The sequence below is a fragment of the Cornus florida genome, unplaced genomic scaffold (genome assembly GCF_030987335.1).
Source record: "Cornus florida cultivar Cherokee Brave unplaced genomic scaffold, ASM3098733v1 CherokeeBrave_3.0.0_Hap2_Chr05, whole genome shotgun sequence".
NCBI lineage: Eukaryota > Viridiplantae > Streptophyta > Magnoliopsida > Cornales > Cornaceae > Cornus > Cornus florida.
In genome coordinates this window covers 77,963,936-77,984,683 of record NW_026775575.1, presented here as the reverse complement: position 1 = coordinate 77,984,683, position 20,748 = coordinate 77,963,936, and the positions used below count along the sequence as shown (strand labels likewise).

Sequence of the window (20,748 nt, the reverse complement as noted above, 5' to 3'; positions counted from 1 at the left end):
TGAAAATTAGGGAACAAACCCATGGAAGTATAAAAATATCTAAAAAAAACTTTAATATTCAATAGTTCTACCAATCAATTATGTGCCCACACTATTTTCATTAATCATTACATTATTAGCTTAATTGTTTTTTAATGTCCAGTGGAATTTTTATACAAAAATACTACTAACTTTATGGCTGAAGTGCAAAAAACACACATAAGTTTAAAAGTGTGTAAATAACACTATCTGTGTTCAAATTTACCATGTAGTATGTAAATTGAACAAATAAAGACTTCTGACGTCAAAAGATATCATGTGCAGGTCATGTGATCAAAAAAGCCTATTTTATATCAATTTTACCCTTCTAAACTTTCCAAATTGCCCTTCTATTCTCAATAAGAAAAGCCATTATATGACTATACACTACGTGCCGCAATCCATAGTCAGTGATCGACTTTTACATTCATTATCTAGGGCTAAGAAGTAGTAAGGATAAGTTTATTTATATATATATATATATATCAAAAGTATTTGAATTGAATCAAATTTTTTTTTTTTTTTTTGTTAGTCAGCAGTAGTCTCAAAACTTTAACCCTTACTTCCTTTGAAAAATAAAAAGCCGACACCGAACAAAAAAATCCAAAAACTAAACAATTAGAAATCACATAAAAAAACATCAAAACACCAAAGCCCTCAAATTCCACACTTTTGCATTTGACTGAATGGACAATTTAGATCCCATAATGAGACATTCATGACTTACCCGTGATAAAGATGGCACCGGTTGCACTTTTTCAGTTGGAAAACTAAGTTGTAGAGAGAGAAAGCTTGGGGGAGATAAATTCATCTATACGTGAGTGTGTGTGTGTATATAATAGATTGTTAACAGTTGCGATTGGCTCTTCCCACAAAAGAATTTGAAGATGTTTTGTCTTGCAATGGCTGTTAATCAGATTTGGTGTTGGGTTGATCGGATTTGTTGAGATAAGAAGATGAGGATGGAAAGCAGAGCACGAACTCCTTTAATGATTCAGCACCTATTTTATGTTTCATCTTTAACCCCAATCACCATTGATGCAATCTTTGGCTTTATTCTAATGCAAAAGATTAGTATTATGTGTCAACGATCAAAAATAAACTGCTTTATATATACATATACATATATATATATGTCATAGCAATTGTACGCACCTCTATATCATAGAATTTGCCAATTTGATTGTAAAGGATGAAAAAGAAAAAGGAGATAGAAACACCAATTTGACCATTTTAGTTGATTTTGTTGAAAGGAGATGGAAACACCAATTTGACCATTTTAGTTGATTTTGTTGTTATTGTCGTTGATGATGGGAGTGCTAGATTGTGGCGGTGGTTTGGTTTTTAGGGTTTCAGAAGGTGTGTTGGGAGTCAAGACAGTGGTGGTGGTTTGGATTTTAGGGTTTCAGAGGGTATGCTGGGACGGTGGTGGTGGTGGTTTGGTTTTTAAGGTTTCAGAGGAGGAGGGTGGTTTGTGTTTTGCCAAGTGATGGCGATGGGCGGTTAACTTGATAAAACGATGTCCTTACAAATATGACCTTTGAGGTAATTTCCACCTCTAGATATTTTTTATTAGTATTATTTTTGTTATGAGAAATGTGGAGGGTATTTTAGTCTTTTTGCATATATGATATTATTTACTTGCTAAAAATTACTTATTTGCTCAATTTACATATTATACCGGTAGTAGAATTTGAATACAAAGGGTGTTTTTAGCACACTTGAGTTGAACACAAAAAGTGTTTTTTTTGCACATTTTAAAAATTACAAGTGTTTTTTTTGCACTTCACCCATAACTAGGGATGCCAATTTGATTCGCCTCCGCGGTTACCCCCCATAGTGCACCGTTTTTGACGATTTTAGGAAACTGTTTTGCTTATTTGGGCGGGAATGATTTGATGTAATAAAAATCGTTGCGTGTTTAGTACGGGGGAGGATGAAGGTCGCCCCGTATTGCCCCGTTTAAATAGGCAAATTACTTAAGTACCCTTATTTCATTTGTATATATATTTCATACTATATATTAAAGTCATAAATGAATTTGATTAAAAGGAAATTTGTAATGGTGAAGAATTGAAGATGAGGAGAAAAAAAAAAAAAGAACAAATCTATTTCAACAATAAATAAATTATGGTCTTAAACGGGGTGGAATAGATACTCACGAGGTAAAAATGTTAAATGGTTACGGGAATGTGGTAGAAAATTCTCCCGTTTTTACGACTTTGGGAGAGAACGGAAGCGAAGTTTTTAAACGGTTGTGGGGACGGAGAAGGATATACCTGCCCTGCTGCCATCCCTACCCCTAACTTTACATACTATGTAAAGGCAAACCGTCACTGCTTGCCACGTCATGCGTACAAAGTTGTTATTCCATTTATACCCTTGCCACACCCTCCATACGGGAAGGAACAATTTCTCACCTTCCGAAAAGAAAGGAAGAAAGAAAAAAAAAAAAAAAAAACAATTTCTCTCTCTAGCGTTGGCCCGGCTTATTAGGATTCTGCGAGTCGGGTCCACCTCTCCTTCGTTATTTGTCCGTCTCCACACAGGCCCATACACTGACACACACGGTACACACACCGTACAACTACATCGGACCCGAAAAAAGGAAATCTGAATTCCAAATCTGTCGATCAGTCCCAACGGACACCCCCAAAAGTCTCTCAATCCCACAGTTGATTCCACCGCCCAAATCCTCGCCGCACAGCCATAAACCCCCCAATCTAGGGTTTTTCTTTCTTCTCCCTTTCCCTGCACCCCCCTCTCTCTCTCCTAAACCGTCTCTCCCTTGCGTAGGCGGTTTAGGGTTTCCACTTCCCATTCAGCTAGCTTTGTTTCAAATTCATGGGATTTGGATCGAAGTTTGCATTTTGAAACCCCCAATTGTTTGTTCATTTGTTAATTATATTTCGGTTCTCTCCTGATTGAGCTTGTTTGATTTTTGACCCATCCTCCCAAAAAAGTCGTTGAATCTTTTCAATGGAGATAGGGTTTTCAAATTGCTTCCGTCATTGAACGGAAGTTAGGTAATTCAATATTTTCAACGATTGTGTGTTGTTATAAACTGTCTCAATTTCATTGTTTCATTAGTCACTCGTGCCGTGATGTCGTCAAGTTCTAGATGTGATTTGTCTTCTATTGAAATCTGTATATTATATAACATTGGTTTTTTTTTTTTTTTTTTAATTTTTAATTGCTGATTTTATTTTATTTTATCTGGCAGAAAAGGTCAAGGTGTTCTTTCAGGGGTAAAGAGTGGCCTGCATTGGTTGTTATAAACTGGAGTTCTCGTGATGTTGGCGTTGAATCGGAATCGTATCAATGTGATCAACTGTTTCTTTCATTTTTCTGAATGGCATCCATTAGAATAGCCAAGTTGACTGGCTCTTGAAGCCCACACCTTTCCTTCTTAAACTAGGTGCATATATATATTTATGTATGTATGGTGCATATATATATTTATGTATGTATGTACACAGTATACACACACACACAGATACTTATCATCAAATTTGGCCTGTTAAATGAATTAGGTCATGAAAAGTACTTTTGTTGTGGGTTATTTGTGTTGTGTTATTTTTTTTACTTTTGACATTAATATGAGGGTGTATTGTTCTTTCAGGTTTTGGTATCAGTCTTGTTATTTCTGGCTGTAAGTTATAAATTGTTACTCAAAAATTCAACTTTCTCATGTTTAGTAAGAGCAATTCTATTCAGAGAGTATCGGAGATGGGCTGCTGTGGTTGTTTTGGATTCACATTTGCAAGGAAGCCCAGAAGGACATTGAGGCCCGATGTAGTCTCTCGCAATTATATTTCACAGGAGTTGTTGTTGAATGAAGAGCTAGAAGATGAAGATGATTGTTCGTATAATGGTGATGGAACTGATACTGGAAATGGAGATGATGGTGAGTTGCGAAGTCCCGCCAAACGTTCTGAAGAGATTCTTATGTACCGAACTCAAAATGGGTTGATTTGCAGGGAAGTTCCTGTCAAGGAAACCCACAAGCTCATTCGCTCAGAGGTAATTAGTTGAATCAATTTTAGATTCTATTTACTGTTCCTTCAAGAAACTCTTTTACTGTCCAGTTCAGCAATTTGTAATTTTGAACTATCTTTATATATCTTGGCGCAGTTCAGCAATTTGAAGTTTTAACCTATCTTTATATATCTTGGTTGGATGTCATAGATGTGCATGCATCAAAGAACCTATAACAAATAGTAACTTGTTTAGTATTTAAATTGGTTGTCCATGATCGACCAATTAGGCTTATGTTGTCTGGGTTTGATTTAAAATGAATATTATACATTGGCTAGGAGATTGCCAAAATAATTTAGTTTCTCTTCTATTTTATCTAGCCCATAAATGTCGGTGTGCCTTTGAACAGTATGAGTTCCTTTAAGAATTTCTTACCGGAAGAAGGTCATGCAAGCTTCTTTTTATCAAGCTGACTACCACTTTTTCCTGGAACTGTCTTGCTTAACCATATCAATTAACTTTTGATTATGACGTGAGAAACACTGAAATATTAACATTGCCATGAAGTCAGACACCTGCGTAAATTTTATTTTATTGGTCTCTTTTTATTTAAAGCTCAGCATGGTTCTCTGTGTATTTTGGTGATGCTACCTGATGGTTTATTGTTATTTAAATTTCATTTTATTCTCAATGCACTAGTGAGGACAAAGGCTGTATATGTATATTGGTATATTGAAGTTGGTGGATGCATTTATGCCTTTTTTGGGTCTATATTTTGGATGTGTGCTTGTGCTTTCCCTCACATATTTGTATTTCACAAAACAAGATTCTAACTTTTAATATTGGAAATGTCGGCGTGGTTGGTGTTGGTCTCTAATATTTTTAAGTAATATTGGTTTTCGGGTTCATTATCAGGATGAAAATGGGAACAAGATTGTTAATGAGTATGTTCGTGAGTGTAAGATTGGTTCTGGTAGCTATGGAAAAGTGGTAAGATTATTTTTGATGGTCTCATTTACCTTGTTTAAAAGAATTTTATTTGATTCATTTGACTTTGCAAATGCAACAGGTTCTTTACCGAAGCCGTGTTGATGGAAATCACTATGCGATTAAGGTCTGTTTTTCATCATTGTAGAGGCTTGTTGATTGTGGAACATGCTCTTGTCATTATTAGGTTCTTCTTGCATGTGGCTCAGAAAGTTTGTTAGTCTTCGATGAGACTCTAAATCATTATCATCTCATTTTCATACTTATTATGTACTTGCTCCTTTTTTTTTTTCTTTGTTCAAATTTTCTTTGTTTTGTCTTGTGAAGATAAACTGGTTCTTCCATTTTATTATTATTAATTTTTTTTATTTTCCTTTGATGAACATACATGTTTTTTTTTTTTTTTTTGCATTTCTATTTTACATTCTCTTTTATAGTAGAAGTGTACTTTTTGTTAGTAATGAGTCCAACTTAAGACGAAACAATGAATTGGACAGTTTTAAACGTATGTAGCCCCAGTTAGAGTTTCGCAAGTGATTTCAGTTATGTATTTATTTTTCAATTAAAATTTATTTGGGGCTTATTTGATAATGTAGTGGCAATTTCTTTGTTAAGAATTTATGGATTATAGCTAATTAACATTAAAATTGAAAATTCATACCAGGATAAGGTTCCATTTTTGTAATTATTTGTACAATTTCTATTGCAGGCCTTCCACAAGTCACATCTATTAAAGCTGCGAGTTGCACCTTCAGAGACTGCCATGACTGATGTTCTCCGTGAGGTATTTGCTTGCTGTCCTATGTAATTTATCATTGTCATCATCTTTGCCTTTATCCCATACAAACGGGGTTGGCCACTTGGATTATCTTTTTTCACTCTTTTCTATCATAAGTCATATCCTCTACTAGATTTAATTTTTAAAAGCTATTTCTTATCACTTCATTCCATGCTAGTTGTGGTTGACCTCTTTGTGTCTTACCCTCTATGCAAATCAATCTTCCTCCCCTCACGGCTGCATTTATAGGTTGACGTTGAATTATTTATCTTGTTGGGATATTTGCAGAGTTGTATTGCACTCTTCTGCACTAAAAATTGGATGCTTATATTGGACAAATGCATAATTAATTTCAGACCACCTGCATAATTGTAATAAATTTATACTAAATGTTGCTGCATCCCATATTTCCCGCTACATATATTAATTTACCCCTTCAAATATAGAGTAGCTGTCATAAGTTATTTTTCAAATGATGCTGTTTTGGTTGTGTTGTGATATGGATTTTCCTAATTTTGTGATGTGTTGCTGCATCCCATATTTCCCGCTACATATATTAATTTACCCCTTCAAATATAGAGTAACTGTCATAAGTTAGTTTTTCAAATGATGCTGTTTTGGTCATGTTGTGATATGGTCATAAGTTAGTTTTTCAAATGATGCTGTTTTGGTTGTGTTGTGATATGGATTTTCCTAATTTTGTGATCATCCCTTAGTATTGGCAAAATTATTCACCATGCTATATGTAAGAGTTTGACATAGGCCATACTTTTTGTTGCCTTTAAATGTTTGTATAAATTATAAGCCAACTTTAGTTTAATTCTCATGGACAGTTGAATCAACTAATTTTGACATATATTTTTCCTTCACAGGTTTTAATCATGAAAATTTTGAACCATCCTAATATAGTTAATCTCATCGAGGTGATTGATGACCCAACAACAGATCACTTCTACATGGGTATTCATTGCTACTTTCCTTTTCTCATCTCTCTCTCTCTCTCTCTCTCAAGCATGCTCATCATTCACTTCAATTTTATGCATTTGGATACATGATCTTAAGTTGCATTAAGGTTGAAATCTTGAGAAATAAGAAAGTTGGGCTTTTTGTTTAATTATGAGAACTTCTTATTTTGTTCAGTTCTTGAATATGTGGAAGGCAAATGGGTATGCGAGGGCTCTGGTCCACCAGGCGGCCTTGGAGAAAATACTGCACGGAAGTACCTGCGGGATATAGTTTCTGGATTAATGTACCTGCATGCTCATGTATGATTTGAGTACTATACATTCTTCATTCATTGAATATACACCCTTTCTTTATGACCTGTCTATATTGGTCATTTGCTCGTAGCTATTGTGGTTGTTATAAGTATTTTGGCAATTAATGTTTGTCAGTAAACTTGGGAGAAATTGTAAATCCACGGAGAAGATAGTTGATTTTTTGGGCTCTGAGAGTTTAGAAGCCCTATTTGGCCTTGAGGGGTGCGTTCCCCCTTTGAACACTTCTTTAATGCAAATCTTACTTGTCCAAAAAAAAAAAATAAAAAAAGAAAGAAAAAAGAAAAAGAAAACATTGGATCCAAAAATGCAAATTGATTTTAATAAATTATTTATATCTCTGTCATCGACTCATTGTAGTCCTGATTCTTTGAGTTTCTTTTGGGGATCCTAAAATCACGTGCAAAGGATTGTTCTTTATGAAGAATTCTGAAAATTATAAAATCATATTAGCTTAATGCTAACAAGATGGTCATAATGCAGTGTTTGGATTAAAAGCCCAAAGTTCTAATTTACTTGGCGGTTATGTTTTTTTCCCTTTGCCTGCTGCTTTACCAAGCCTTGAACCACTGACGTTGGGGATGTTACTTCACATGTAATGTGCAATAATCCAACAGGAGCCAAGGAGGCCCGGTTATGTTGGTCTTTTTAATCTATAAAAATTGAATGTACTTTGGTACTCCAGTCACCCTATTGGTATTCTAGTACCTGTTTTAAGTAATATAATTGTTGGTTATCCTTTGCCTGCTGCTTTACCAAGCCTTGAACCCCTGACGTTGGGGATGTTACTTCGCATGTAATGTGAAATAATCCAACAGGAGCCAAGGAGGCCCGGTTATGTTGGTCTTTTTAATCTATAAAAAATGAATGTACTTTGGTACTCCAGTCACCCTATTGGTATTCTAGTACCTGTTTTAAGAATATATATATACATATATTATTTACAAATGAATTGTTGTTAACAATAATGAATCTTTATTGTAAAATTTCAACCATAACAGGAGATATTTTTGCTAGATATCATTTTTCATGTTCATTTGTTGGTTTTGTTGTCTTGCTTTGTCAAGGGTTAGTTTCCGCTATCTTGTGCTCTATCAACTCCAATATTACCTGTCCTTGGTCAGGCTGGACTCCAAATTTCAACAAAAAGTTCTTCTAGTGTAGTATTGCAGAGATGATAAAATGTGTAAAGTTTGATGCTTTTGCTACTGTTTTTCCTTTTCCTTTGTTTGTAGTGTCTTTGAGACGTTTTGCTTGCCACCACTTCTTTCAGTGTGTTCTTCTAGATTTTTTTTACAGTATTACCTTTGTCTTTGAGTGCTTGCCAGTTTGTGGAATCTTCATGGTTTGTCGTGTGGTTTCAGTTTCTGTTCATAGTATGTTTTCATGATTCTTGTTCATTCTTGCTGAGATTTGTGATGTTATCAATTTGATAAAGTGTGCATTTCATTCATTGTACTGACATTTTATATGCGTTGCTTTATTTATTATGCATCTGAATAGATGACATTATAAAATGCGGACTTAAATACCCTAAAACATAGACTTATTTTGACTTGTGCGCAACATAACCTGAATTTCAGTTCCTTTTTTGACATTACATGGATTTATCTCTTCTAACAGAATATAGTGCATGGTGATATCAAACCTGATAATCTTCTGGTTACTGGTACGGGCACAGTAAAGATTGGAGATTTCAGCGTCAGCCAGGTTTTTGAGGTAATGAGTTGTTTAACCATGTAACTTAAGTTCAAGTGGTACCTCCTCATCCTTACTGTTTTTTAAAGTGGTGTAGGTGTGCTTGGTTATTATTATTATTTTTTAAATTAAAAGCCCTGCACATTCCCTCATTCATCTTTTACTGGCTTAACCTCTTTAATTCTTACAGTGTATTGAAAAAAATAAAATCTGGATATGTTAAAACATCATATCATCTAATAACACTTGTCACAAGTAGCGGTAAATTAATAATTCTAAGAAGGAATCACGTTACACGGGTAATAATTCTAAGAAGGAATCATGTTACACGGGGGGATTGATGTGATATATCGTGCTATGCTAACAACCTTCATCTGTTTTGAAAATGCATTGCAATAGTTTAGGTCTTCTAAATCAACTTGATAAAGGTTGGTTTCATTTTGGCATAAAGAACAAACATATGTCAAATATGAAAGAAAAAAGAAAGGGTGATTGCAAAGGGCAATTTCTTGACACCACATATCAAGATATCTCAATATTGGGAAATAATGTTTTTATTTGGAATTATGACACTGAAACCTGATCACACATAAACAAATAAGAAATAAGAGAGAGTAAGTGGGAGAGAGAATTACTTGGTTTGTCAGTAGTCGTCGATTTGGTTGCAGATCAGCGAGGTTGACCTATGAGATCCAAATTTGAGCGGCCTGGTTTGTTTTTGAGCTGTATATTTAAGTGTTCAAAATAGTTTAAGTTAGGGCTAGAGTAATTTCATTTTGAAGGGTTAGTGAGTTTAGCTGGAGTTATGTTTGGAACTTTGGACGTGAAAAATGCGGGTTCAAGTTGGCACTGACCAAAATAACCCACAAGAAGCTCAATTGAAGTTGCATCTCTAGGTCAGTGGAGGATGATCTATTCCAAAGTTTTTCAGTGTTCATGACTCCATTCCCATATACAACTCCTTACATGGAGTTGGGGCGTACATGTCAGTGATGGTGTTTGATGTGTTATTCCCCAAATGTTAAGGACAGAGGATTTTACCTGTATATTTGTCTGTACCTTGGCCTACATATAAAACAATATAACTAATTTGTCAACTACTATACTAGTAACCATGGAACAAGTGAAGATTATATCCTTCAAATTTATAGAAGCAGGAGACTGTTCTCGTCATTCTTTGGACATGCTTGTTCAGTTGGATCCTGAAGTTTAGGCTCACTATACATATTTAAGCCCATGGACATCCAGATACAAAAGCAGTTGCTTTGCTGGCGTAGGTGCTAAGGTACTGCATGCTTTAGGGTGTCGTAATACTCCCAGACCAGGCAGATGTAATTAATACCTCAAACTAAACAAGCCCCACTAAATTTAAGGAGCATTCTTGTCCAATATATTTTAATCAAATCTTATTGGAAGAATTCTATTCAATTTTGCTATTCTGCTTGGAGGAACAAGAAGAGAATAAAGAGATGAATACGTGACACAAAAGCGAGATCATAGGTTCTTTCTTAGGTTTTCTTCAATATTTTTAATTGTAATTTTTGGCTCCTTTTTACTTCGTTCTTGACACCCTCTAATGCAAAGTATTGAAGAGGCATTTGAAGGTGATATAGTTTACGGTGATTGTAGATTCTTCGTTTTTTCTTTGTTCCATTTGTTCTTAGAATATGAATATGAACATTTGTTTTGAAGTGTGATTCCTTTCCTTTTTTTCCTTTTTAAATTTACGCGACAAAAATGGTCTGATTGATGTGGGTTATGATATTTTTTTTACTCATTTAGTTATTTGCAGGAGATGAAAACTGATGATTACGACAATGTTATATTGTTTAAGTTAAATATTATCAGACATTAATAAACTGATAACAACAGCATTGATGAAGAGAAAAAAGTTTCAAGCTGAAAGCAGAGCTGCTCCTATTCCTGGCAACAGAATAATATTTTCACCTTTTTTTTCCTTATCAAAAAATTATATAAATTATAAATAGACCAGTTTGCACGATTAAATAATGTGCATCGAACAGATATGCGATATCTGAAGTAGTGACACATTTGTAAACATGCACTAATGAAAATAGTGATATAACAATACACATTCGCTTACCAAAGTTCTAAGAACATACCAAGGTGGAGACCTATATATAAATATTTCCGGTCAATATCGGATCATGAATAACATTTGACGTTATGAACACACTATATTTCTGGTCAATATCGGGATCATGAAAAACGTTTTACGTTTTGAACACACTATATATTTCTGGTCAATATCGGGGTCATGAAAAACATTTTACGTTTTGAACACACATATATATCAGAAACATTAATATTTGAAAGCATGGCTGATTTTTAATAACACCTCAATTAAAAAAGCTAGCAACTTTTAAAAGGGTACTCCAAGCAGAAGGCTAGAATAAACAATATCAAAGTAGCTGTTGTAACAACCCACTCCACCATATGGTATGATATTGACCGCTTTATGCCTGAGCCCGCATGGTTTTGTTCTTGTGTTTTACCCCAAAAGGCCTCGTACCATTTGTAGATAACCTTCACCTTACCTAGGCGATGTGGGATTGTGCAACTTGTAGCTTGCCCATTGTCTCGCACCCGCCCACATCACACCCGTCCACATAGGTCACCTAAGCTGTACTAACCTGATGGTGGGAAAAGATGACTTTGTAGTCAACCTGATGCAACAACTAAGTTTCAATTAAATTTCAACTAAATTATAAAGCTGCTGCATAATCTAGCTGCATACTTGTTTGACTGGATAATGCTTAACATGTTTTTCCAGACATCATCATGTTAGCTTTTTGTGTAATATGAATATAATTGCACAACTTTACTGCTGTCAACATCTTTGATTTCATATGTTAAGATAATTCTTCTGCAACACATTTTGTGCAGAAATGCTTATCAAAATTGTTGTGCATAAAAAAAGTGATTTAAGTGCTTACTATGCTCCAAATATGTTTTGTTTTCTGTGTGTTCTGGGTGGTGTTGGTGGATGGTCTTCATGGGCAAGGATGTCTACGTGAATGAAAGACACGGGTGGAAGAAACAAGTTGTTGCTGTTGCTATTCTGGCTTGACCACCCGTAGCTAGAGTGAACCTAAACTGAATCAAATAAAAGGTGAGCACAATCTGTGCTTAGAAATTTAAGCATGGGTTTAGCTACACTGGACTTCTAGTGGAGAATGTCATATACCTCAGGTTGAGCTTGAGAGCCTCCTTTGCTAGCAACCTGACTTGCAATTCTAGTTCTCTAATCCTGTTTTGGAGTCATTTACTTAAATACACAAATCAAAGTTAGCATAATGTTTGGAATTAATTTTGTCGATCTCAAAAAGTTGAGGAAATGGACTTTTTGAGACATCAAGCTTCATGTGTCATTGACTTGAATAAGTGGGTCCCCTTGAATAGATGGTGTTGTGAGGGGTAGAGTGGATATGAATCTAACCTTTGTCATTATGTGGACAAAGTGGCATTGACATGAATGCAAAAATATATTTCTGGATTTATCCACATTGAAATCATTTTATTTCTATCCATGTAAAGTTCCTTAATTACCTCTGCACTCGATGTGGATCAGTGATCTTGGTTTTTTTGGCACTACTTTGAAATTGGTTTTATTTGCAGGACGACAATGATGAGCTTCGTCGCTCTCCTGGGACTCCTGTCTTCACTGCACCTGAGTGTTGTTTAGGTTAGGGATCTCTCTCCGTGTGGGAAATTTATTTTAGTAAAATTAAAATCACACGACACACGAAATATATAATAATCAGCATGTTGATTTCCTTCTTGTTTAACAGGTCTAACCTATCATGGCAAAGCTGCTGACACATGGGCTGTAGGAGTTACTTTGTATTGTATGGTGTTGGGAAACTACCCATTTCTTGGAGATACTCTGCAGGATACATATGACAAGGTGAATTGCTGTTTTTTGGAACACACACTCTCATGACTTGTACAGTTATTTATTTGCAGCATCTGTATTGTCATTGTTATATTTTCATGGCTTTCTTTCATTTTTAAAACTTTGTGGAGCCTTAATGTTTAAGTCTGATGGAGAATTTTTGCCCTAAAGATCGTCAACAACCCTTTATTTCTCCCTGATTGTATGGATTCCCTGCTCAAGGACTTGCTAGAGGGGCTTCTTTGCAAAGGTCAGTATTCTTCTTTTCTTTCCGGTTGATAATTAATTTATTATTTCTCAAGTATTATTACTTTCCTGTCAATAGTCCATTATTCTTGTTATTTTAGTTGGTTTTGTTTTTCTTTTTCCCCTGTTGAAACAATGTCTTGTGCAGACCCAATACAGAGGATGACATTGAAGGCTGTTGCAGAGCATGCCTGGGTCGTTGGAGAGGAAGGGCCTATACCTCAGTATTTGTGTTGGTGCAATCGTAACAAGTTGCGGAGGGAAGCATCTGATGGGAGCAGTTTGGATACCCTTACTTGATCCACACTGACAATCCTTTAACTCTTTCGGATTTGTTTGTTTTTGTATAGTTGGAAAGGTAGGGTTTTTGACTCCGATCAACGAGGCAAACATTCTTCTGAACAAAAGAGTTGAAGATATATTTAAGGAGAGATTTCAGAAATATAAAGGTAGTTTTTGGGGGTGCTTTTGAAAGGCTTTAGGAGGACTTCAAAGCCTTACAAGTCCTTGTAAAGAAGCTAATGAGTGTTTTGTTGTGGGCAGTGTTAAAAACGACTTTTATGGAAAGCGTGTTTGATGCCTACAAGTCCTTCACCAAGAAGGCCCTTAAGGAAGAAGTTTGTGTAAAAGGAAGTTTAATCAGAAAACATGTTTGGTAAACCTATTTTTTGATTTGAATTAAGAAAAATTTACTTATACCCAACTTATCACCTTCATCAGCTTCTTTTCCCTTTCTTTCTCTATATAAATATCAAATTCCTAACTGCTCACGGTTGAAATGAAAAATTATCTTTTATTTGAAGTGAAAATAATATTCTCTTTTTGGCAAATTTGACAGTGAAGATGACAACATAAAATTTAACAAATACGTATTTTAGAAGTGAGATTCATATTTTAGGAAGGAAACAAAGTGAGTGAGTGAGAGATTGAAAACAAATAGATGATAAATACTTTTGTTTTCAACACATTTATATTTACTTACTTATGCGAGATTTAATATCTTGAAAAACAGATGTCAAATAACCTGTTAAAAAGGCTTTTGTAATTGTGTTAAAATATTATAGCACCATTACACTAGAAAAGATTACACCAGATGATCCGGAAAAGCAAAGATTACACCGGAGGATCCGGAGTGGTTCTACCTGAGGTTCATTCTCCACCTCGATTGAGTATATAATCCTCTTAACTAAAAAAAGACAGGTTGTAATAAATAAAATGAAAATGAAGGTTAATATTAAAAATGTAATCAATAAATAGGATTAAACAGATTACAGAGATACAATCGGTGTAATATGTATGTTTAATAAACATGTCATGTAATTCAATATGATATAAAAAAGTTAATAACATGTAATTCAATATGATATAAAAAAAGTTAATAACCTTTTAATCCGTTTAAATTAAGTGGTTGTGTTACCCATTTAGTAACTTAAATATAAAATGTAAATATAATGAAAAATTTGAGATAATTGATTACTAAATTAATGGAAACTAGCATAATTAGGACAAAAAAAAAAAAAAAAAAGCCCAAATAAACAAAGTTAAATTTATATTGAAGTAGATTAATTAAACAAACCTAATCAAATTAAATTTCAAAACAGAACATGATATGATTGTGCCTACCAAAATTGATGCATGCATGTAGTAGTAAATAGAGATGGAGAAGATAGTGTACGAACTGTGCATATATGTTCAATCTTCAAGTTGGAAACCTCTCTTCCCATTGCAAAGTTTAACCTATTAGGCCAATTATCAAATGAGCCTTATAAAATTTCACACAGGGCAACATGTGAGCATTAAGGAGTAATCTATATGGCGTGGGCATGGTATATGTGAAGAGTTGAATTCTATAATAATTGTGGTGCACGGATGGTAAATGCTAAAGAGTATTTTAGAGTAATTGTGGAGTTTTGAAACTTGAGAGAGTTGGAGATTTCTAAATTATTGAGATTTTTAGAGTCGTAAACATCTAAGATATTTTTATTGAGGGTTGCAGAGGTTAGATTAGCTATTAATTTTAATGTATTCTAACCTACCGATGATGCCTATATATAAAGGGATATTTTTATTTTCATTAACGAGGAAGATTCGTCCATGTTGAGAGATTTTTTCTTTTGTAATGAGTGGGATAAGGCACCAAAAATGGAGTATAGTGATTAACATGGGTGTATACTGTTTTGAGTTGGGTAATGTGTTAACAATCAAATAAATTCATTTCTTAGCTATCAAAGAAATTCATAGAAGATTGCTTTTCCTTTAGGGATAGTTTTATTTCTAACAAAACATGGGACTCCAAATAAGAATTTTACTCCTTATTTTACATTACATGCGAATCCAAGATTTCATTTATATTTTGTTCTGTATTTTATGATATATATATATAATTGATCACCCATATTAAATAAAACTAATAATTCTTTTCTTTCAGGGAGTATGTTACAAAAAAAAAATAAAAAATAAAAAAACATGTGCAACTATCTTAAAGTCTTACTTTTAGACCTGCAAATTCATCTAAGTATTAAATTGGATTTGTCATATATTATGCCCAAATATTTTTTAACCCACTTTAAGTTAACCTCAAGTGCTATTTTAAACTTTTACCATTACACCAAATTATTAGTATTAGTGTGATTTCAAGGACCATAAATCACCAAAATTATTAAATCTCAACTACAACCCGACAGTGTAAATACAATCCCTTTAAAACATGTGACCTGACTTTGTTGACAACTGTTACATTGGGTAACCGCCCGCAAAAAAAGAGGTGGCCCAAGGGCCTAGAAAGTCAACTACAAAGAGTCTTTTTTATGTAATTATTTGTCTTAAAATAGATATATGCCTTTGGTTGCATTTTCGTCTATATGCTTTTCTTCATCCTCAATTTGATTGAAAGAGAAACCTTCATAATCATCATGTGGTGTACAATTGAATCATGTTTTGGGCCAAATGATAGAATTTCTTATCCTTTGACTAATCTCATGATTCCCTATCAAAATGTTTCTCACGATCATCCCATGATTGGTTTCTTTTAAATGTACCTCCATAAGAGGACGAAAAATAAAGTAGAAAAATAGTATTAACTTCTTCTATTGTTTTATTGTTTATATATGCTATTGGTTGCTAATATTTTTATAGGATTATGAAAAAATAATGTAGAAAGAACATAAATTCATTTGTATAAAATACAAAGACAATTAAATATTTGCTACCTTCCTTTCAAAATTTTCAAATAATATTTGAGTAGTTAGACTTCCTCACTTTCTCCACAATGATACCGACTTAAAAAAAATAGTATTTAACATGAACCATATAATTTTCTAGGTCCGTCCTTATCAGTTGATAACAAAAATGATCGAAACTTCTATCAAATACATATGAATGGATTTATAACATGATTAGAGCATTCATTCGAACCATGGTTCGTCATATCGGCCAATATGTGACCCTTTTTCAAGGGTCCCATACTGGCCGGTCGGTTTTGTTAGTTTACACTGATTTTGTCTAAGTTCGTCACACCGCGACCTTGATTGCGACCAATATTACGAACCATGATTGGAATTCCAAAGACGACAAGGATTTAATGTTTTAATGGTAACTATTCCATCAATGGAGTCCATGATACAAACATACAAGGTTTCATCATGCAAAGCAAATAATGGAGTCCATGATACAAACAACCAAGGTTTCATCATGCAAATATCTCACACCCACGAATATGAAAGGGGTGTAAATTAAACAACAAGATAAAGCTTACTCACGGTGACCACGGGTCAATGGCCTAACAATATCAGTCTCTTACCTCCAAAGAGAGGTCAGAGGTTCAAGTCTCAGAAGAGACAAATGTGTGTGTTTCCCAACTCACTCACGGTGAAATGAAAAATTATCTTTTTGTTTGGCAAATTTCAAGTGAAAAAGAATATTCTTCTTTTTGGCAAATTTGACGGAGAAGATGACAACATAAAATTTAACATATACATATGTTAGAAGTGAGATTGATTCATATTTTACAAAGGAAACAAAGTGAGTGAGAGATTGAAATATGAAACAAAGAGATGATCGATGAAGGAAAAAGAATCACCAAGGGCTTTTCCGGTCAATGGAATTCTTGGCACACGTGTATTGCTTGGACTGCAAGCAAAGCATGGAGGCGGTGTTCAGCCACACCGTTTGCTCAGACTTTAGTCTAAGGCTCCGTTTCTTTTTTAAAAATGGTTTTTTTTTTTTTTTTTTTTTTTCAATTAAAATATTTTTTTATTTTTACTTTGTCAGTATTTAGTAAAGGTTTACGTCGAAATTGAGGCCGAGTCCATCGGGCGAGACATGTAAAATAACTTGTCGAAAATTTATGAATAAATTATTTTTGTTAAATTTTAATATTTTTTTTCTTCTTAAATATTTTATAATAACCAAACACCAGAAAATAAAAAAATATTTTCTAAAAAATATTTTCTGTCCAAACAAAAGGAGCCTAAATCCACCATCAACTTCAAACACCCAGATCCTCTACTGTAACCTTCCCTTTTCTAGTAGTGCTATACTTTTTTAATACAATTATTACATATGCCTTTTAACACATTATCGGTGTTTCAACACGTTATATTTATTTTTTAACGCAATAATTTTCAACAGATTACATTTGTTTTTTTAAACATTAAATTTGACATAAATAACTAAATGTAATTGTGTTGAAAATAAATGTAATTACATTAAAAATAATTCTACAAGACAGAATAATACAACAGAGAATCTGGGCTCCAACTTCAGTGCAGTCTGTAAGGACACAGAAAGGGGACTATATGTTACAAGTGGGACTTGTTTAACATCGGATCCGAATGGATATAAATGGGTTGGGTGTTAGCCCCACCAACCCGTTACACTATGCCAGTACTATGTTGCGACGAATGGGTCCTACCTAAGATGGTTCATGCTTGGCCCTTGGTTGAGTACAAAATCCTAGTATTAGACACTATCCAAGTTCCAAAAAGATAGGTTGTAATAAATAAAACGAAAATGAAGGTTAATATTAGAAATGTAATCAATACACTGATACAAAATGGTAACTCTATTACATTCCACCAGATGTTGGGCGGCCCATTTGTGTTGGCAGGTCATATTTGTATCAACTTAATACAGTAATATTATGTTAGGGCTAATTTGGTATGGTAGAATGAAATAAAAGAAAGTGGAATGAAATTGATTTTTTTTCATTTTCGTGTTTGATGTCAATTTTAAAGTTGAAATCATCATTCTGCACTATTCTTGGAGAATGATCATTTCATCAAAATCATTCCATTGTCCAACAAATGGAATAACCATTCCATTTCATTCTCACCTGTATTCTCATTCCATACCAATTTATTCCACCACACCAAACTAGCCCTTAATGTTATAACTCAACCCGGATAATATATGTTTAACAATTATGTTTAAAACCTATTCATTAAATATATTACTGGCATAGTGTAACAGGTAGGGTGGAGCTAACATATACTCCGTAACACACTTCTTGTCTTGCAATATATATATATATATATTACTAGTATTAGTCCACTCAAAAAAAATTTAACCCACCCCATTAACAATTCCTGAATTCGTTCTTGTGTATAATCTATTTAATATACATGTCACACAATTCATGACATGACATGATAAATTTAATAACCTTTTTAATTCGTTTAAATTAAATGGATTGTGTTAACTTGTTAGTAACTTAAATATAAAATGCAAATATAATAATAAAAAAATTAAGATAATGGATGACTAAATTAATGAAAACGAGCATTTTTAGGACCAAAAGAAAAAAAAAAATCATTTTTTTTTTAATATTAAAGTAGATTAATTAAACAAGTCTTATTAGATTAAACGAATTGAGTTTCAAAACATGAACATGATATGCTTAATTAAGCGAGTTAAGACTATTATGACACAAATATGATTAAGGTGAATCCAAACTTCAGGTGGGTTGTGTTCAATTTTTCCATCTCACAAAACATCCATTTTTAACCCGGTCCAAAAAGCCCCCAAATCCTTTAAAAATCCGTCAAAATGTGTGAAGCTTAATTTCATATGGACTTTTTCTCACGAACTCCTGTAGAGTGCATCAAATAATGTTGTCCAATGTTGAGGAACTATTTTCTATTAACGAGGCAAGCTACCGAATAAGATAAATTTTTTTTAAATAGATTAGTACCTTACTGTCTTTGGAACTGAAAGTCTAACGACACTCCAACTCAAACCCATTTGTGAGATTTTATATACATTGATTTTTTTTTTTTTTTTTTTTTTTTTTTTTTTTTTTCATTACAACAATTACATACATTGATCTTTATTTCTTTTTCTATAAATAAAGATGGAGAAAATAGTCTATGAACTCTACATATATCTTCAATCTTCAAGTTGGAAACCTCTCTTACCATTGCAAAACCTTATCGATGTTATATTCAGTCAATTTGACAGAAGGTCATGCCACACAGGTGAATGGACATGGTATCTGTGAAAGTTGAATTCTATAATAATTGTGGTGTATGCATGGCATAATTATTAAGATTTCCCGAGTTTGTAGAATCTACGATATTTTTATGTAGTCTAGAGACTTGATTAGATCCTAATCTTCATGCATTTGTATATTATTAAGATTTTTAGAATTCGTAAATATCTAAGAACATCTGTAATAGACTCTCTAAAATTAGAATCTCCAAATCTGCCACATAAACATTTCCCATAGCCACATCAGCATTTTAGAGTCTCCAAATTTTAATTATGTACTCCAATGGTGCATTTTTGCTCTTCAAAAATATTAATATTTTAATATTTTTAAATTTTAAAATAAAATTTATTTTTTAACTTTTTCCTAACGGCTATATTTTTCATGTTATATAAACAACCATTTGTTTATCTTATCATTATTACATTCATCTCAACTTATTCTAGTAAAATATCAATTTCAAAACTTTTTCAATCTCAAAATTCCAATGGTTTCCTCATCATGATTTTTTCCTTTGTCAGGCTCTTCTTCATCATCCTCTTCATCAGATAACGTTATTGACTCGATAATTCAATGTAATCAAGACGCCTTTCGTGAGATTTTGAATTCAATGAACCCAGAGATGGTAGAGCAAGTTTTTAAACCGCATAAGAAGCGGTACATTCATCGTGATCGAGAGGGAAGCCACCGTCAACTAATGAAAGATTACTTTGACGAGAATTGCACATATCTACCGGAGTACTTTCACAGACGATTCAGGATGCGACGAGAATTATTTCTTTGTATCCTAAATGATGTTAAAGCTTATGACGACTACTTTATCCAAAAAAGGGATGCAACAGGTCGTTTGGGGTTGTCTTCTATACAAAAGATGACAACTACAATACGTATACTCACATATGGTTGTGCAGCCGATCATTGTGACGAGTATATTAAAATCGGTGAGAGCACTCCCATTGAAACCCTGATGACATTTTGTAAGGCTGTTATTGGTATGTATAGGGAAGAGTACATGCGTCCACCCAACGAAGCCGACATAACACGATTACTTCAAGAAAGGGAGGAGAGAGGATTCCCAAGTATGCTTGGTTCTATTGACTGTATGCACTGGGAGTGGAAGAATTGTCTGGTGGCGTGGCATGGCACGCACAAATGACGCTCTTATATGCCTACGCTCATATTAAAAGCGGTTGCCTCAAAAGATTTGTGGATCTGGCATGCATTCTTTGGAATGCCGGGTTCGCATAATGATATTAATGTGCTGGATCATTCTCTGGTATTCGATAGTATCGTTACAGGCCAAATTCCTCCGGTTAATTTCGTTGCGAATGGCCATTACCATACGATGGGGTATTACTTATCTGAT

At 33.8% G+C, this 20,748-nt stretch overlaps 2 protein-coding genes across 5 annotated transcripts; both read left to right on the top strand.

The window, feature by feature from the left end:
- Positions 1 to 2,506: 2,506 nt before the first annotated feature.
- Positions 2,507 to 13,601, top strand: LOC132306977 (serine/threonine-protein kinase GRIK2). Of its 4 annotated transcripts, none has more exons than XM_059804604.1 (13): positions 2,507 to 3,044; positions 3,242 to 3,341; positions 3,641 to 4,041; positions 4,912 to 4,986; positions 5,066 to 5,110; positions 5,693 to 5,767; positions 6,634 to 6,721; positions 6,902 to 7,026; positions 8,662 to 8,757; positions 12,376 to 12,442; positions 12,549 to 12,664; positions 12,824 to 12,902; positions 13,047 to 13,601. In XM_059804604.1, exons 3-13 carry the CDS (start codon positions 3,709 to 3,711, stop codon positions 13,196 to 13,198), a joined length of 1,251 nt encoding a protein of 416 aa, XP_059660587.1. In that variant the 5' UTR covers positions 2,507 to 3,044; positions 3,242 to 3,341; positions 3,641 to 3,708; the 3' UTR covers positions 13,199 to 13,601. The 4 variants fall into 4 exon arrangements, with proteins under 4 accessions (XP_059660587.1, XP_059660589.1, XP_059660588.1 ...); XM_059804606.1 differs by having other exon boundaries at positions 2,508 to 3,044; positions 3,717 to 4,041; XM_059804605.1 differs by having other exon boundaries at positions 2,508 to 3,044; positions 3,242 to 3,436; positions 3,717 to 4,041.
- A 5,728-nt stretch (positions 13,602 to 19,329) lies between these two features.
- LOC132309518 (uncharacterized) lies at positions 19,330 to 20,538 on the top strand. The gene is made up of 2 exons (XM_059807821.1): positions 19,330 to 19,384; positions 19,904 to 20,538. The coding sequence occupies exons 1-2, from the start codon at positions 19,330 to 19,332 to the stop codon at positions 20,536 to 20,538; spliced, it is 690 nt and encodes a 229-aa protein (XP_059663804.1).
- Positions 20,539 to 20,748: the final 210 nt, after the last annotated feature.